General features: G+C 31.5%; 1 protein-coding gene across 1 annotated transcript in view; it reads right to left on the bottom strand.

Annotated features, from left to right (window-relative positions):
• Positions 1-7,101: 7,101 nt before the first annotated feature.
• The window catches only part of LOC140437714 (uncharacterized), a 312,507-nt gene continuing 298,659 nt past the window's right edge, over positions 7,102-20,949 (bottom strand). The window contains exon 6 of the mRNA XM_072527378.1: positions 7,102-7,949. Coding sequence (XP_072383479.1) covers positions 7,567-7,949 — 383 coding nt within the window. The 3' untranslated portion in view covers positions 7,102-7,566. The remainder of the gene's footprint in view (positions 7,950-20,949) is intronic.

Raw genomic sequence — 20,949 nt, 5'->3', positions numbered from 1 at the left:
AACTCCTTTTTAAATTAGCTTTCTTAGGATGTCATCAATAATTTTTTACTTTTCTGGCATATAAATCTACAAAAAAGTTGATCAAAATAAAATTTTCTATCTAAACATAACTTTCGAGTCGAAAATAATGTTTTTTGACAAAAATATATTCAAAAAACAAAGCAAACAAAACACGAAAATACGCGTTTAAAGTTTAGCCACTTTAGAATACCCAGTTTTTGAAAAAAGTATGATTACATTTTTTTATTGTAAATATTAAAAAAAAAATCTTTTTTTATAATAACTTCAAAACTATAAAAGATACGTAAAAGATGACATAATACAAAAAAATGGTTTTTTTTTCAACAAAAATTTCATTTTTTAATTTGTTTTGTAGCTTAAAAAATAACGGAGATATAGTTGGTTGAAGTTTGCTTTATAGCGCATGAACCACTGGTCTCCGACCCTTTGACCCTTCACCCTTTAAACATGAAGGCTTTAGAATGTTTTAACATTCCTATACTTATAGCCCGTTAAATTACCTATAAAATCGTTTTTTTATGCATGTTGTAGCATCAAAATTAACTGAGTTATTGTAAAAAAACCAATAGTACTTTTTAGAATAAATTTTGGAGCATATTTCAAATCGTTAAAAATATTGTTTAATTCATTTTTGACAAAGGGGGTGGTTGTGAGGGTTGAAATGTCGAAATTATAATAAAATGTTATTTTATAAGCAAGAAATTAATTTTTGTTTAATAAAATGGACTCAAGAAATGTTTCAGACCAATAAAAGTATATTAAATGAATTTTTTAAAAAAGGGGTTGGTTATGAGGGTTGAAATGTTGAAATTATAATAAAAAGTTATTTTATATGCAAAAAATTAATTTTCGTTAAATAAAATGCACTCAAGAAATGTTTCAAACCGATAAAAATATTTTTTAATTCATTTCTAATTCATTTTTGTCGTAAGGGTGGTTGTAAGGGTTGAAAATTTCCAATAAATAAAATATTATTGTATAGCTAGGGTATTAATTTTTATTTGTATTTAAATACATAATTGAAATGTCTCAAGCTGCTACGACTTTTTTTTCATAGTATTTTTATAAAAAGTATTAGCTTTTATGGGTTTTTAAAGGGTTTTAAGGGTTGAAAATTGTGAATAATTAATTTTCATATTAGAGAACACATTACAATATTTACCTTAGGCGAATAAACATGATTTAAGTGCATAAAATAATTAAATCCATGTTTTTCCCAGTTTCTTCAATAAGGGGTAGTTTTCACCGCTTAAAAACAAAAAGCGCACCTAGAGCGTATATAACTTATGAAGTGGAGGGTAAGATAAGCTTAATTTGAAATTTTCAAAGAAATCGATGCAGTTATAAAAAATTCGGAGGTATTACCATATATTAAGCCTCAGTAATTGGACTATAAGCTTAATTTTTAATTGTTACAGTGTTTTGATAAAAATGTGTTTTTTACGAAATTCAATCCTGAATAAATAAAAAAATATGCATTTAAAAAAATTATATAACATGTGTTGCTTAAATTTCCATTATTCCATCCATCCACTTATTTTTTATACAAAAAAATCAATTATTTATAGCACTATTTTTGCAACAGATCTACTGTTATAAAATTGATAATAGATAAAAGAAACAAAATTTGTAAACCTAAAATTTAATGTTTATAAAAAGTTCAAAATATTCCAAATCGATTATTTTTAGACCGACACGTGTGCATTTCGTCGCAGAAAAAGAAATTTTTTTAAATTTGCCGAACACAAATTACCTCCTAGTTTATCAACGCTCATTTTGTGAAGGTTAGATAGCGTAATCTAATATTAATGTTATCAGACGTAAGCAATATTATCATCGAGCGAAAATAATCCGCTTTCCTATACTTGCAACGTTTATACAACTAAAATTTTATATTTTATTACGATTTTTATGACGAGTTCGTGAAAGTTTAAGCATAAAATTTCATGAAATGTGGATTTATAGTATTGAATGTTAATGAAAACAAATGATTTTTGTCGTTAAAACTTCAATGAATGTACACAGCAGAATGAAAAGTTGCTGAAATCAAAGTACAACAATTTACAGGGGAGCAAAAATACTAAATGTTATCAAGAAACATTAAAATTGGTTATTGTTAGTTTTTTTACTTTATAGCGATCATTCATTCATTGTCAAGATAACATTCGTATGCTTTTTTTTTATTTTTGTTAAATCATTGTTGAAGAATTTTGTTTAAATTCAACAACAGCCTTGAAAGCGTTTTTGTATTCGAGTCATATGATTAATCTTTCAAGAACTTTTTTCACAGTTTCTATATCGTCAATAAAATGTAGTACGGATAAAAAAGTTAGTAAGTTTTTATATATAAAAATATATTACAAAAAAAAACGGAATGTTTAGATACGAGTATAACTCCAGCAAAAAATAATGAAATTAGTCAAACGCGTGATCTCGTAAGTTATCATATAACTTAGCTGTCCCTGTGAGTTTTACCAAGAAGCGTGTCAATAGCGGAGAATTTATTTTTTGTATGACATATTAAGAACATATAATTAAAAGCAATATTTTATAAAAAAAAACGTCATTTAATATATCATTTATAATCTCTCAGAAATTCCATCTTCTTAGTTTTTCTTGCTGCTCTGTCAGTATATTACGCTTCTTATCTCTTTACTTCTTTTGTTTGAATTCTTTTTTGCTTTTGTTCAGTTTCTGGTAAAATTTTCTAGTCTCTATTGGCTTACTTAGATCTTGTAGTTCTTGTAGTTCTTTGTTAATATTTTCTTTTTTCCTTACGCAGGTATTTATACAGTGTGTAAAAGCCAAATGGAATAAATTCATTATTTAGGTTACTGTACATATTTATAAAAAATACCGAAACACGTCAAATTTAAATTATAACTTGACATTCTTTAACGTGAAAATGCAACCCCTACCTTCAACCCCCTTAGAATGACAGGTACAACCCCCAATTTTTAAAATAGGAAGTATAGGCTTGTGGTATATCGTTTGAGTCTGTTCATTCTCCATTCAAAAATGTTGTCGCTTTCAAGTTTATTAAAATTAATTAAGATAAAATAAATTAAAATCATGTGGTTACCGAAATTCGTTAAAATATACTCAAAACTTATTTCCCGTTTAGGTCTTGATAATGAGAAAGTGAACAAAAACCATAGCAATGTGGTTTTTAGATGGTAACCATTAAAAAACTTTAAAGAATTTCCGTGGCAACGATATTTTAACAAGCATTAGTAAATTGTTTTATTTAAGTTGCCAGTATTTTAATTTAAGTAAAAAGTTCGTTCAATTCAATTCTGAAAAATGGTTAGATTAACGGAAATGCATAAAATAACAGTTTTACAAATGATTGGTTACGGAGATAACACCCGAACACAACAGGAAGTAACTCGCCTATTTCATGAGAAATTTCCTAATTTACCGCCTATATCCCAAGGAACAATAAGTAAAATAGAGAAGCAATTTCGCGAGTTTTGTCATGTAAGGCAGATAAAAAAAGCAGCTGCCAATGCACTGAGTGATGAACTCAAATTAGATGTGTTGCTCGAGTTTTAGGAAAATCCACATACATCGAGTAGACAGGCGTCCACTACATTCAATGCTAGCCATACATCGATAGTAAACAATTAAAAGAAAATAAATTGCATCCCTATAAGATGATACCTACTCAGGAGCTCATGGAAGACGATTTTGATAGGAGAACTTTTTTTGTGAGCAAATGATGGACATGTTGGATAACAATATTATCCAATTAGAAGACGTTATGTTTTCTGATGAGTGTACTTTTTCACTTAACGGTCATGCTAATCGGCAAAATTGCCGCTACTGGGCCACGGAAAATCCTCACTAGATGAGAGAAGAACACACTCAATACCCTCAAAAGGTTAATGTTTGGTCAGGGATTGTAGGAAACAATATCATTGGTCCCTTTTTCATTGAGGGCAACTTGAATGGCAACAATTATTTGGCACTACTTCAAAATGATGTCATTCCAACGTTGGCAAATTTATATCCTGATCCAGGAAATCCTCAAGTTCCAGCAAATACGATATGGTTTCAGCAGGATGGAGCACCACCAAATTACCAATTTAATGTCCGGCAGTACCTCGATACAATATTTCCCAATCGGTGGATAGGGAGGCGAGGATCGATTGAATGGCCAGCGCGATCACCTGATCTTACATTATTAGATTTCTTTTTATGGGGATATGTGAAGAGCCATGTGTACAAAACTAAACCTTCTGATTTAAATGACATAAAAGAACGAATAACGCTTGCGATTAGAATGTTAGAAGACAGTTTTATTTGAGATTTGGATGTTGCCAAGACGTTCGCGGTGAACATTTTGAACATCTACTTCATTAACATTCATAGTTCTTTTTCGTGTTCTCCATTTTATTACGTTTTGCATTACATTTTAGTTTTTGATTGTATTGTAGCGAATTTCGGTAACCACATGATTTTAATTTATTTTATCTTAATTAATCTTAATAAACTTAAAAGCGACAACATTTTTGAATGGAGAATGAAAAGACCTTTCAAACGATATATCACAAGCCTATACTTCCTATTTTAAAAATTGGGGGTTGTACCTGTCATTCTAAGGGGGTTAAATGTAGGGGTTGCATTTTCACGTTAAAGAATGTCAAGTTATAATTTACATTTGACGTGTTTCTGGATTTTTTATAAATATGTACAGTAACCCAAATAATGAATTTATTCCATTTGGCTTTTACACACTGTATTTCTCCTCTGCTTGTCGGGTCCTGTGTCCCTGTTGCATCAGTAAATATGCTCTGTTTTTTCTTTCCGTTATACTTTGACATTCTTCGTCAAAATAGTCATTCGTTCTTGTTCTTCTTTGTTTTCCTTTTAGTCTAGTAATTCTTTTGCTGCTTCTTTCATGTTGTTTCCCATTCCTTCCCACGCTTTATTTATGTTTTCATGTTTTAGTCTGTTTTCTAGTTTGATGTTTATATTTTGTTTATATTCTTTATTTTTGTCCTTCTATTCCTTTTGAGTCCCTCTACATTGTATCGTTCATGTTTAGAAACTATTTCATTTTTTAAATGTTTAAAATGCTGGCTCTTAACCTACTTTCGACCCAGTAGAAATCAGAATCCGGATTTGCCCCTTTTCTGGTGCGGACGTTTATTATATTGGATTGGTGTCTTAAGTCTACAATGGCATGATCTATCATATTTACTGTCTGGCTGATGATTCTCAAGTGCCTTTTTGTATATCTTTTCGAGGTTAAAATTATACAATCGATTCCAAAAAAAACTATTATGAAAAAAGTCATTTTTGCAGTGGCGCACCCGGGGCGGGGGGGGGGTCTTAAAACCCCCCTCACCAGGACCCTATTCCGACACTGTTACTCACACATTTTAAGGACTCAAAATGGAGGTAATATCATAAAAAAAATTTCGGTAACCAACCAAACCCCCCCCCCCCGCCAGAGGCAAATTCTAGTTGCGCTACTGCATTTTTGAAATCAGAGTACCTATCAAAAATTTTTTAAATTCTTTATTTCTCAAGCCCCAAATTTTCTTTAATTTGTTAGATTGTTTTATCATTCTTGTTCTATACCATGCAAGTTAAGGTTGATCTTCACCACAATTAATTTGTTTCTGATCCTAGAGATGGCACTACTGCTGCATGCTCCTGTGGTAAATTTTTTAACTTAATTTCTACATTATGTACTATTTCTACATTATGTATATTATACTAATATAATATACCAAATAAACAATGTTACGCATTTGCAGGAACATAAGGTTCCATCCACACATATCATTGAAAAATGATCAATATTTATTATCTAAACACTTTTCCGACAAAGAAATTATGTATTTCCCCTTAGATTAAAGTTCCTTAGCCGCGCTATCTGTAAATATCGTATTACCATTAAATTTATACATATCATATGTCATATATGTATTACATTTTTGTTGAAAGTTAAAAATTAAATTATCTGGTATTATTTAATATTTTATTGGGAATTATATTCTAAATGGTCAATCGTCAAAAACGTTATTTAAAACATGCGAACATGTCTTCCTTTTGGTCTGTTTATTACTGGTTTCAGGATTGTTATATTCCTAAAAAGTGCGTCTTCTTCTCTTCTTTGTATGTGTCCAAACTATTTCAGTCTTTGTGGGTTAATAAATTTTACTATGTCTTCTTCTTCGGTTATATTTCTATTTCTTATTTCATGCTTCATTTCTTCTTCTTCATGTGCCTTGTCTGTTCCGAACGTTGGCAATCAACATGGCTATTCTGACTTTGTTTACGGCAGATCTGAATAGTTCAGCAGATGAAAATCCGAACCATTGCCGCAAGTTTTGGAGTCACGAGTGTCTTCTCCTCCCTGGACCCCTCATGCTTCATTAGACTTCTATATTCTCCTTGTTCAGGGTTTATTGGGCTTTTTATTCTTATAATTTTGCTTTTAATAATTCTTACTTTTTCTTTATCTTTTTTCGTAAGACACCGCTCCGTATGCTATCACCGGTCTGATTTCTGCTCTATATATTTTTGTCTTTGTTTTTTTGCTGTTTTCTTTATCTTTAAGCAGTGGATGCTATGTGTGCGTGGTAGTATTATGCATTGGATGTATGATTTGGGGTGGTTGATGCGTATTTGTCTCTAACTATCGGTAACGATTAATAAAGGATCTAGTTCCATACAGTCGAAGATACGGCTGAATGTTCGCCTTAGGTATACCATTTAAAGGCAGCTTTTATTCCCTGATCCAAAGGATGTAGTCAATTAAGTCCACTGATTCTGGATGTCCAGGAGCATTGTCGACAAGAATAAGTGGTTTAAACGGTAGCGATTTTGATGTTAAATATTGCTTAACGCTAGGTAAAAACCGTTTTTACCATATGATCATCTGAAACGTTACAACAAAATAAAATAGTTAACCTGTCCTTAGCTGCTTTAAAGCCTGGTGCAGATTTCTCATTTTCCGATATGACGGTACAAGCAGGCATTCTTTTCGTTAAAAACTTTTTCCAGCTTATATCACTACCTTTCTATGAGTTCTTTAAGTTTAGCTGGATACTGGTTGGCCTCGTCTTGGTCTGCTGAGGCTGATTCATATTTTCTTAGGCGCCGCCAATTATGGAATTCAAAATTTCCTAGAATTTATGATGGTCATGTGATTTCGGCTACATTTCACCACTTACGGCGCGTAATTTCGGACGACTAATTTCATTTAATATTTGCCAGACTTATTATGTAACTATATGAGGTCGAAAGGTCCTCAATGAAATAATGCGCAATATTTTAGCTTATTGTTCATTTTGTTTTTTCATATTGTATAAAAATGTGCCATATTAAAAAGCTATAAATTACAGTATAGTAAAATCTACCTCCATTTTATAGAGCTTTGATAAACAGAAAGAAATTTCTAATAAATGAGAAGTTCGCCTAACAATACCTTTACTATTATTTAGAAATAACACCGAATATCTAACATACCACGACTTAAAAAAATAATTACAATATAATTTATTATCCAGACCCTTCGTTTTCTCCCTGTCAGAAAACCCCATGAGCCTCCCCCTGGCTCCCTACCTGGAGATTATTAGCGTTCGCATCACAATTCGTCGTCGGGCCAGGCCTAATCTGCATCATCAGATTATGATTCATTAATTTGGCGCTGTGCTCTTGCGCTTTAGCGCGCAAGCAGGCGATCGAGTTGTTCCGGAACGCTTCGGGATCTTCCGGATATGATGGCGGTGTCGTTTCCTTCTCGCCACTCGTATTTGAAGTCACGTGGTTTGGTTGGGAGATCGGGGGTTGGCTCGAGGTGGCACTTGTGTCGCTGTTTTCAGTACGCATAGATGTGGTTTCTTCATGATCGCTGTTATTGTTGTCTTCTTTTAAGTGTTCGGCTGCTTCGAGGGACTTTCGATGCATTCCTGAAATAATAAATTGTATGGTAAGTACCGTTTTATATTGGATGTGTGTTGTTTGAAGTCATAAAATGGTTTATGAATCATAGGTTAGGTTTTTGTTCCGTTAATATAAAATTATAAATATTTGGTTCATGCAGGAGTACCACTTCATTATTCATAAACGTAACTGGCCAAATTTTGATGGAGAACGGATGCTTAGGACTTTCTCCAAAGGAAGAGTCATAAATTGGGATTACAAGTCATACGGGATTTGACTAATAAAAAGTTTATCGATCTTAGAAACGTGGCTTAAATTTACATCACATTTAAAATTTTTCGTGCATTTTTATTAACACAAACGAGTAAATTTATACATGATGGGATCATAGTAGCTAATAAGGGATACATTCTTAAGAGACGGGCGGATGCTCATCATACACAATACAAATGTTTTATATGTTATACAAATTCATATAACTGAGATTTTCTTTTAAAACTTTTTAATTAAAAAACATAAATATTAATATTAATTATAGTATTTTTCATATAAAAATGCGTGCACGTCACAATTTATATAAAATGACGTCACTTATATTTAAAATTTCCAGAACGTCAAGGTTAGAGTTCAATAATAGCTAATAATACGAAACCCATACGGAACTGCTCGATCTTTCATAGGCGTCAACATGGTAAGTATAATAATCAGAAAAATGTAATCATCATTATATTGAGAATTTTAGAATTATATTGATTAAATAACCAAAAACATTTGTTATTATTAATAATATAAATTTTATGAAATAACTCTTTAAGTCTAATATTCCACAAAAAATTAATTTTAATTAAATATAATATTAGACAATTGTACGCAACTGATACTGGAATACTTCAAATTTTGTGACAGTTCAGCGTGTGGCAAAATTGTTTAAAGTGTTGTTGCCATTTTTTTTTAGTAAGAATTTTGTTTATGTTTTGATTTCTTACACAATTTGATCATAATATATTATATATTAATAAATTGTATTTATAAATACATATTAAATTTAGATTAATAGCTTTAAAAACTAATTATTGTTGTGTATTGTCAATGTGCTATACCAAATCAACTAAATAGTCTGTAGAAAGCTGATAAGCTTTCATATAAGATAGATTATTTTGAACAAGAAATAATGGCGGGACGTTTTTACTATTACTCTAAAAGAGGTAAGTTTAAAATTTAGAATATATAATTTTGTATTAAAATGTTTTCTTATGTATTTTAGTGTGTTGCAGGAATCTTAAAACTAAGTGTATATACTGTTAATATAGTAGTTTGACAAATAGTTGACATTTTAAAAATTCCTCACTTACTAACTATTTTGATGTTTTGGCAACGCTGTGGGGTTCTGACGTCGTAAGTCTTGAATGACGTGCAAGCATTTTTATATGAAAAATACTATATGCGACTCATATCGATATTGATAGCAGAAGGATAATGAGAACGCACTCTAACCGAAGTATGTAATGGGGTTTTTATTATATCGTGTATCTTTTTAGACATTAAATGATTTATTAGTACATTCTGGCGAAATGTTTGAAGTAAAATGATCTTATGATAAATGACATATAAGAAATGATAATTAAAATCAAGCTCTACACCAAGCATGTCGTTTAAATAATAAATTAAAATAAAAAAAAAACACGAAAGTTTATTTTCTACCTTGTAAAATTATAATAAACATATCTAAGGGGTCGAAGTCAAAATTACAATAAGTTATTAATATAAACGTAAACTATTTACTAATAATCATTTTATAGCTATAGTTTTCTGCAAAAGTTGGTAAGGTGGCCCTCGTGATTTGGTTGAAGTTTTACAGGTGTATTTTGTACTATAATATATGATCATTTACGAAATTTCAGTCTTCTAGGTCCAAAATGGCGCTTTAATTTAAGTTTTTCCCAGTAAAAAATTTTTTTCGTAGGTATTTTATTACTTTTTCTTGCAAAGTGGACTCTAAGTGCTCAAAAAATATCCAAAAATACATTTTCTATGTAAAATTTTCCGCTGAACACCATCTCGGTAATAAGCTAACTATATAATAAAATTGGGAAATTTCGGAAAACCTCGTTTCTCTTAAAAAATCATATCTCAAAATCATATGAGGATGAAATTCATTCACTTGAATGGCCAAATTACCAATTTTTTTGAAATTGTACGTCTTTTTTCACAGTCTTTCGTTTATTTCTTGTTATTTTTTCAAACTAAATGCAATTCTGAATACAGATTTGGATTTCCCACAAAATTTTTCATAAAATAATGTATTTTAATATGATATAGAATGGAAATTACAAAAATTATAACTACTCGCTTCTCGTCCAAGGACCCATCTGGATATTTGTTTAAGGCAGTACTAGAAATAGGTCATGGAAAGGAAGGTAAATAACAATTGGGTTAAAAACAAATCTTGTTTGTAATACGTTTGCATTATGTATAAATTTAATCAGACAATCATACACTCTTTTATCATTCGTAGCCAATAGGTTATGCATTTGGTACGGAGGAAATATTTGCAGAGTTTACGAGGTTCCAAACAACTTAAATATATTTAAGTTGTTGGAACTATTTGGAACACTTAAAAATATGGTTAAGATCTCCTTATTCTTGACATGTTTTACATGAGTCTGAATTGTAGATTTTGATTTTTGCAAGATGTGCAGGATAACAAGCGTGATTACCCTACTCCAAACCTTCCTATCCTCACTTCAACCACACTCCTTTAGAAATTTTTAAAAGTTTTAAAAGAGCAAACGAAATATATAAAGACGCAAAAATTTGAAAATTGAACTTGACTGAATATAAGAAAATTTTGAAAGATCTGAATTATGTTATCTTTATTTATGTTTTTTTGTCATGGAATAATAAAATTTGAGACTTGCTTTATCAACTTGAATTTGTACGATTGTTTTATGCCAAAACAATTACAAAAAACTTTGATCAAATAAAAGGCAGATATCGAGCACAGTTTTATTAATTTAATCTTGCCCAAGTACTTTTGCTCCCTAGAGCATCTTCAGGGGCATTTCGTCAATTGCGGCCTATCCAACAAGAACAAAATGTTATAAACATAAAATTAAACATCACACTACACTACACAAGGACAAACACTTTAAAATTTTTTAAGAATAGGCGAAGCTACATTATGTATGGAAACCGGACATTTTATTCTTGTTGGATAGGCCGCAATTGACGAAATGGCCCTGAAGATGCGCTAGGGAGCAAAGGTACTTGGGCAAGATTTAATTAATAAAACTGTGCTCGATATCTGCCTTTATTTTATCAAAGTTCATTTATTCGAGCATTCAACCTTATATCAAATTACAAAAAAGATAACTATCCAGCTGATTTAATATTTCACTTCGGTCTAGATGGGTTGAATGGCTGTAAGGAACTTTTCTTCTCTATTTTCTCCCACGACTGAACGTTTTTATTTAATTAATTACTGCGGATATACTTATGTATATAATTACAACAACAAGCAGTGCAAGTACATCCATCCATCGAACTCCCTATAAGGGAGTTCGACCTCTAGGATATTTAATAGAACTCTGTGGACTAAATTATTGGGTTAAACATTTTAACATAATAGTTGTCGTATCTGTTATTATGCATATGCGAGTGTAGCTTAACAGGTTGACTCCCATGACTGAGTACCACATGTGGTATTCAGTTAACTTGCCATTTATGCTACAGCTCTTCTAGAGCATGTTGACCCATGAGGCCATGACGATTTTTATTATTATTTTGAACCTGAGTACCTATGTTGGTGCTCGTAGCCCCACGAGTGATGTTTTAATCAGGGGTCATGAGCGCACCTCTGGCACTCACAATAAAATACTATATTCTAATATTTATCGACCTGCAGATTGCTGTAAACTAAAATTGAGAATATTAGGGGTTGCTAACGATAGATGTCTATCCTATTAGTATAATAGTATAAATATAGAAAAAGCTTTTTGCAAGCTCTAACAGATAGTTTAGTTTTCTGTTGTTGCTTTCCGATACAGTCGCGATTGCAAATTGTTATAATGGATTCCAAAGAAGAGAAGATATTACTGCATTTGTTTGAGACTGTACAAATACGAAGCGGATCATCGTCTATTTCAGTGTTTCATGACAGTGGCCCAGCGGACCCAGAGTATGTACTAGACAGTGAAGATTCGGACAGTGAGGAAATTAGTGAAAATGAAGTTTTGAGAAATAAAGAGTTAAATAATGAGCAAGATCCAGCACCTGAGCATGTTCCCATATCTGAAGATTGGCAAATACCTGATCAGCAAAGGATACAAAAATATAATTATAATACGAATTCCAAATTCTTCTTCTTGAAGTGCCTATCCGTTACGAATGTTAGCGATCATCATGGAAATCTTTATCTTATTGCAGCAGCGCAGAACAGTTGCACATTCATGTTGTATTGAACCAGATTCTGAGGTTCTTTAACCAAGATGTTCTTTTTCTTCCTGGACCTCGTTTTTCAAATATTTTTCCTTGCAGGATGGCTTGAAGGAGAGCATATCTGGATTCATTTCGCATAATATGTCTGAAGAATTATAACTTTCGAGATTTGATGGTGGTCTGTACCTCTGGGTTCTTATTCATTCTTCTGAGGACCTCCTCATTTGTGACTTGGTCAGTCCACGGGATCTTATTCTCCGATATAGCCACATCTCAAATGCTTCCAGTTTTCTGCCCATATCTTCGTTTAAGGTCCACGATTCAACACCATAAAAAAGGACAGAGAAAACGTAGCATCGCAGCATTCTTACTTTTGTATCATGAGAGAGGTTGTGACTCTTGAAGAAGGTGGATCTAGTTTTTCCGATGCGTGCTCTAATCTCCTGGTTGTTAAACCATTCTTCATGTATTATGGTGCCGAGGTAGTTGTAGTGCGTCAATCTTTCTACAGGGGATTGGTTGAAGTAGAGTTGACCTTCTGTTATCCTTTTCTTGCTAATTATTATAAGCTTTGTCTTCTTAACGTTTATATTAAGTCCATATTGTTGAGTCCCTGTTAGTAAATCAAACAAACAATTATGCTCAACAATATCTTGGAAGACCCAATATAAAGAGAAGTGCAAGAATTAAAACCTGGGTACTGACAAATCGACAAGAAATGCATACTTTTTAGGCATAGCTATGTGAATGGGTTTAGTAGATATGCCCTTTCTGGCTCATTATTGGAAAAACACACAATTATATAATAGCAAACTGACAGACTACATGGCCAGAAACCGATTTGAGTTCATTTTGAGGTACTATTACAACATTTTATATTAGGTTTTAATTACTAAAATATACATTTATTTTCAGCTTGTTTCATATTTCGGATAATTCAACACAGGTTCCCGGAGATCGGCTTCACAAGGTTTAGCCCCTTATTGACTTACTAGTGGATAAGTTTAATCACTGTGTAATTCCCAAAATGTCACTGTGTATAGATGAGTCGATGTTACCATTTCAAGGTAGACTGTTTTAGGCAATACCTGCAAAACAGAAGGCATCGGTATGGGGTTAAAATGTTTAAGTTGTGCACCGACTCTTTTTACACTTTGCAATATAAAGTTTATGCTGGAAAGGACGCTCAGCCTGGCTTATCGGTATCCTTGAAAGTGGTTATGGAATTAATGGAGTCATATTTAGATTTTGGTAGAACACTATATGCGGACAATTGTTATAATATTGTCACTTTGGCAGAAAAATTACTGGATAAACCTTTTTAGTAGGGACACTTCGAGTCAATAGGAAACGCAATCCAATTGATGTTACTAAAATAAAACTAAAAAAGGTGATATTGTTGCAAGGCAAAATGATAATTGTGTAATGGTTTTAAATTGGAAGGATCGGCGAGATGTGCTTGCTATAAGTTCGATGCATATGCATTCTATGGTATATGTGATACAAAGAAGAGAAGACATACTTAAAACGCAGGTAGAATATAATGCAGAAAAAGCCTTCATAGAATTATCGGATCAAATGAACTCGTATAATTTCTTTTTCAGGGAGGTCATTGAAATGGTACCTAAAAGTTGCCTTTGATATTTTACTAAATGTGCCATTCTAAAGTGACAAATAAATCAATAAAAATAACACAATTTAGAGAGGAAATTATCAAAGATATGCTTATTCAACGCGATTGTGTAATGCTTGCTAATAATTTACACAATATAGTATAATGTCTAAAAAGAAACTGCTGCAGCCAATGCTATAGGGATATTGTTACCAAGCATGGAAGACAAACAGCATAAAAGGAGACTCCACGTGTGTGGACAAAGTGTTTTGCTTGCCCGAAATATTTGTGTTTTGGCTGCTTTTTTAAGGTGCATGCCGCCAAACATTAGTAATTTTTCATTAGCATTTATGTTAAGTTGTCGACTATTTTTCTGTACCGTTTTTTAGAGTTACGCTACTTGTTAAATAAATATTTAAGCTAAAAAAGCGTTTTTATTACACTTTGATAAAGGACCTTTATAAAAAAAAGTATAATACCATCTAGCTACGGGTTAAAATCATGGAACGGTTTTTTGAGGCCAAAACTTTAATTTCTTCATATAAAATGTACAAGCCGAGTGACTGCTTAGATACACGGCATTACGGCATGCAGTTTTGTAAGCTATACTGAGTACTAAATAAATCGCTCAATATTTGAACTTCTGCACTGAGTACCATATGTGGTACTCAAGTGACTCTTTGTAGTCCAGTTACTGAGGCTTAAAATATGGTAATACCTCCGAATTTTTTATAACTGCATCGATTTCTTTGAAAATTTCAAATCAAGCTTATCTTACCCTCCACTTCAAAAGTTATATACGCTCTAGGTGCGCTTTTTGTTTTTAAGGGGTGAAAACTACTCCTTATTGAAGAAACTGGGAAAAACACGGATTTAATTATTTTATGCATTTAAATCTTGTTTATTCGCATAAGATAAACATTGTAATGTGTTCTCTAATATGAAAATTAATTATTCATAATTTTCAACCCTTAAAACCTTTTAAAAACCCTTAAAAGCTAATACTTTTTATAAAAATAATATGAAAAAAAAGTCGTAGCAGCTTGAGACATTTCAATTATGTATTTAAATACAAATAAAAATTAATACCCCAGCTATACAATAATATTTTATTTATTGGACATTTTCAACCCTTACAACCACCCTTATGACAAAAATGAATTAAAAATGAATTAAAAAATATTTTTATCGGTTTGAAATATTTCTTGAGTGCATTTTATTTAACGAAAATAATTTTTTTGCATATAAAATATCTTTTTATTATAATTTCAACATTTCAACCCTCACAACCAACCCCTTTTTAAAAAAATTAATTTAATATATTTTTATTGGTCTAAAACATTTCTTGAGTGCATTTTATTAAACAAAAATTACATAGTATACATAGATGCATACGTATATATTAAATGTCTATTAGTTCCATCGAAATGCTCCAATTCTCCAAATTATAAAATTTTTCCATGCTCCAAAATTTATTCTAAAAAGTACTATTCATGTTTAAAGGGTGAAGGATCAAAGGGTCGGAGACCAGTGGTTCATGCGCTATAAAGCAAACTCCAACCAACTATATCTCCGTTATTTTTTAAGCTACAAAAAAAATTAAAAAATGAAAATTTTTGTTGAAAAAAAAACCTATTTTTTAATATTGTGTCATCTTTTACGTATCTTTTATAGTTTTGAAGTTATTATAAAAAAAAGATTTTTTTTAATATTTACAAAAAAAAAAATGTAATCATACTTTTTTCAAAAACTGGGTATTCTAAAGTAGCTAACCTTTTGGATCATACAAAAAACACTAAAATAAAGTGAATTCTATAAGGAAAACAATTTATTTCAATCCTAGTGAACATGACGTTAGTTTTATTGCGTTTTTTTACAAAAATTTGAGAAACCCATCGTTTTTTTGATTGTATCTCACGTACAGTTGGTGCAAAGGACTTTTACCACCAATAATTTTAAAGGTCTTTTCAAGCTCTTTTAAAAATATTGTATTTTAAAATGTACCCGTTTTCCGTTATTTAACGTTAAATACTCGTATTGAAAGACAAAAACAAAAACAAACCTTCTTTGAACAGCCATAACTCAGTTAATATTGAACTAAAAATATTCATTAAAAAGCCAATCTTTTTGTTTTTTTATGAGCTTTAATTTTAGCAGTTACACTTTTTTTGATAAAACTCTTAGTTTCAGAGCTATTCTTAAAAAACCTTTGAAAAACATGTTTTTTTTAACGAAAAATGACACTTTTCAACAGCGAATAACTCAAAAAGTATATTACTACATTTTTTGTTTGAAATTTGTCCTTCTATCGAATAGCGTGGTTATTTTGAGCGAAAAAATTTCCACCCCCGAAAAGGAAAACACCCAAGGTGGAAGCGCACATCGGCACTATATAACTTTTGTTCCTTGAGTAATTATTTACCAACACACAAAATTTCAAATTAATCGATTCAGTTATAAAGAATTCGGAGGTAAAAACCCTCAGTAACTGATCTATTGGCAATGTAAGGAAAAAGAGGCTGGCAGTCAACCTGTTAAATATTACATAAATACAGAAAACAAAAGAACAGCTATGGAAATGAAATTGACAAAGGTCGAAATGAAGATTATGCCGAATGATAGATAGCAAAAATGAAAAAAATAAACAACAGATAGATCAAGAACCTCTATTAGTAAAATTGTGAGGAAATAATCCTGTACGGTCATCTAATGAGGAAAAACCACAACCATTTGATTAAGAGGCACGGACAGAACGAACAAAAGGTAGACCAAGGAAAACATGATAAAATAGAATAAATAAATAAACAAAAGAAGAAAGAAAATCGAAGGAAGCAAAGCAATAAGTGCAGATAACAAAGTAATAAGTGCAGATAATAAAGAAATGGATAGATAACAAACCTTAAAATAACTAATTCGACGACGAAAGGCATAAGGATTCACTCGAAGAGGAAGAAAATTTTAAGAACGAGAACACTTCGCGACAAAATATTTTACTACTTTCGCAGTGTCGACTTTTTAATCATATCTCGTATAAATAAATTTACAAAGTCCAAAGTTATTGTTCCTCGTCTTCCAACCTAATGAATAAACTATTATATTATGTATTACTTAATTTTAAGATACTGTGATTTTAAGATGTAATATTTAGTAATACATATATGCAAATGTAGACATAGTTAACATCACATAAATGTAATTTATTTAAATTTATATCCTTTTCTTGCGCATAAATCCTTAGAAACTGAAAACTATAATCTATTTTATGTTTTTATGCAACGGAAACTGCGAGTAAGTCATACGATAGTAAACATAATTTCTAGCAAACTCATAAATTCACCGTTACGGTGCTTACGCTGTTTCTGTGCATTTGCTTGTCATATCCTTCAAAAATTGCAATAGGAAGTTTCACAACCGCCCTCAAAAATGAAATAAATTATTAGATTTGGTAACGGTTAGTGACATCAGGCGGCGAAATTGAAAACTAAGCAGAGAGGAAGCTTTCGAGTGGATCGTGTATTGACCTTCTGTTAGCTGCTAGATTCGCCGATAGAGGTCGAAGTTGTAGTGAATACGGCTATAGGGTGTATAACGGAAAACGGAACTAACAAATAAAACATGGAAATACTAGGTTGTGCATAAACGTGTATCTTGTTTTAATAAACCAGTAATTAAAATAGGATGTGTTTTATCCTTTGGTAATTTGTAAAACTTGATCTTACCCTTATTTTTCACCTCTCTCGGGCCTATCTTCTATCCCTCTTATACGTATACCATCAAAAATGTTTACTCTCAATTAGGTTTATTATACGAGAATATATTAAATATCTTCTTCTGCTAAAAAGCTTTTTGAAACCCATGCCCAATGAATGCTTTAGATTTATTCGCGCAGTATATGGAAGATTTTTCTCCTATTAATTGTACCAATGTTTATCAATCTGTTTTGATTATTATGTACCTAATGTATATTACGTCATTGCTTATTAAATTTTACTATTGTCTTAGAAAATGCTATACCTATTCCTTTTTACTGTTTAAGTATGAAATTTTTTCTGCAATGTTCTGTATAGGATATGTTTGAAACTTCATTTTTTAAGAAACTTTTTTGTTAACTTCTGCTTTCTGCCAGGAGGTAAGATTGATATTATCCTTTGTTTAATTCCATCACACATTCCTTTATATTTTGATCGACTCTGGGTCCTTGATAAATAACGAGTAAGTATATTTATACTTCGATTGCTATCAATGTAACGTAATGTCATAAATCAGTGACGAAGCTTTACCAAAATACAACAGGAAGCAAATTGTGGAAAATTTTGCTCGAGTTAGACTTCGTTTGGAAGAAGCGTAATAAAAAATCTGTGCTTATAGAGGCAGTGTGAATAATTTGGTGATGACACGTGTTGTTTCAATTCAGTCCTCTCACAAAGTCTTCCCTGATGAAACCTAAACGTTGAAACATGTGGGAGACTTAAATTGACAAGGGAAGGCACTGATATTTTTTTTATCTGGATGAAACATGGAGTTCTAAGAATAGTTTGGCAAGGTAAATGGATTACAAACTCTCGAAAAGCATTGAGAACAGGTCTGGCCATTGGTCTGCTACAGCATTGTATGAAAGAGCTATTGCAAAGAGAATTAAACGGACAATACTTCTATCTATCCAAATTTCAAAGAATGCTACTACACTAATTTAGAGAGAGTTGATAGTATTCGTTGTAACACTATAGAAACAGAATGGAGAGACAAAAAATGGGTATCCCCTCTCATTACCATTGAAAGAATAACCTCGTTACAAAACCACCTTAATCGTGAATTATTGGTATATTAGCACATCTAATAAGGTTACCGTTATAGTAACTACGGATCAATGAGCTCCTTGAAGGAAATAAGGAGGCGGATAGTCTGAATAACTAAAACTTTAGCTTTAACCTTCTAGGCTTGTGATACTGTGTTAAGTTTAAGTACTGAACGAAAGATCTGACCCAATCTATTAGTAAAAAACAACGAGTTATTTACAAAAATCCTATTCTTGATTTTATCTGGATAAAATATGAATATCATATGAGACAATTTGCCAACGGTATTCAAAAAAAATGTGTTGTTATATTTATTGCATACCCAAAGTCTCAAAACTAGGAATTTCTGTGATTATTTTAAAAAACGTACAATGACATAAAAACTTCTGATGCAGATTTATTCTGACTCGTGGGAATAAAACGGATACGAGACAAAAGATGGGCTAGAAGTGGACTCATAAATAAGTGTGACTCACAGATATATCGCCCAATCAACCAAAATACTACTAGAAAAAAAGTAAGTCTGCGCAATATTTCTGTATGATGCCGAGACTTGGACCCTTGGATCAGAAGGGCGCCATAGGATAAATGCATTTGAGACGTAATGTTGTAGAATAGTGCTCAAATACCATGACTGCTCATCATCAAAGGCTTCTATTTAACAGCAAAAATATCTACAACTTGTCTACAACGATAATTTAGAAAAATTGATTGTCTTCGGAAACGTTCCAATAGTGAAAGTAAGGGGACGGCCACCTACTAGGTAAATGTAAGTGACTAATCTGACATTCAATGGGCTATTTATTCTGTGAAACAGGACATACGAAGATAGAAATCAAAGGGAGCACCTGGAAGCAAAATACTAAGAAAGACCTTTAGATCACCCTATTGCATTGATGTTATGTGCGGAATTAAGTTGAACCAAAAGATGGACGAACTAATTCAGAGTGTAGAATGTCAGATAATTGCACTGTAAGGATAATACTAACATGGAAGCTCAGGAAAGAAGAAGCACTAAAAGAGTTCTATGTAGGAAAACCCTTAACATTTAAAAGCAATAAACACGAACAAGACAATGGAGGAAGAAAATTACAGGGTAGAATGGAAGATTGTGCAAACAGGTCAAAATCCACAAAGGGTTGTAGCGCTCAGAGAAGAAGAATATCATAGTTATGGCAAACTAATGACAATTAACGGTTTTGCATTGACGTACTTACTTATAAGGGAGCGGCATGTCAGATTTTTCCAAAGAAATAGGTTTTATTTTTCTGTTTCTAAGTATCATTTTGACTGACATTTTGCCAATTGTAGGTAAGTAGAACTAATATTCGAGTATGCCTAAAATATGTCATCTTGCAGTAAGTTCACACATAATATAGATTATTTGATAAAACCGTTGATCTTAGATAACCTTGTAACATTTTTTTAAATTTTAATTTTATCTTTTTACTTTTTTTTTTAAATATGTGCGTTTTCAATTTTTTAACTGCTTGTTGCTAACTGGTGAAAGCGTAACCAATTCCCATCCGCGAGTAAGTACTACTGAAGACTTGCATTTCTCTTACACCGTGGGGGATAGATTGAAAGCGTCTCCAATTAGACAAGCTTTACTTTCTTTTTGGAACCTGTACAGATTATCAAAAAAGGGTAAACATTGGTATAACCTTCAAAAGAACTAAAAAAGGACAGTGTTGCCATATTTATAAACTTATTTGGTAATTAACTGGTAAGGCTTATGATAATAATAATGATGATGATTATGATGATGAGAACATCGTTGAAAAATGGTTTAATACGATGTTTATTTAAATATTTGACTTCAAATAACACCATCAGTAAATAGTACCATATTCTGGCAATTTTATAACAACCCACATTTACAAATTGATTTTAAGTTTCGAGAATTTTAAAATCAATTTAGTTTCTTATATTAGGATCAATTTTTTATACTTTGTATTCGAAACGGATATACATGAATCAATATTAATTTTTGTAATTAACATATAATTAAAATGCATTACAGTTCTTAAATTTGAACTAGATAACTTTAATATTTTTAATAAATCTGGCTGATAAAATAACACTTTCTTTCCAGGGGGTTAACTCTAATTATTTTTCCAACTTTAGCAAATGAGCCGATAAAACGTATGTACCAAAGTTTTTCCTTCATTGTTTAAATAT

The sequence above is a fragment of the Diabrotica undecimpunctata genome, chromosome 3 (assembly GCF_040954645.1).
Source record: "Diabrotica undecimpunctata isolate CICGRU chromosome 3, icDiaUnde3, whole genome shotgun sequence".
In the NCBI taxonomy this organism is placed as follows: domain Eukaryota; kingdom Metazoa; phylum Arthropoda; class Insecta; order Coleoptera; family Chrysomelidae; genus Diabrotica; species Diabrotica undecimpunctata.
This window is presented reverse-complemented; position numbering and strand designations above follow the sequence as displayed.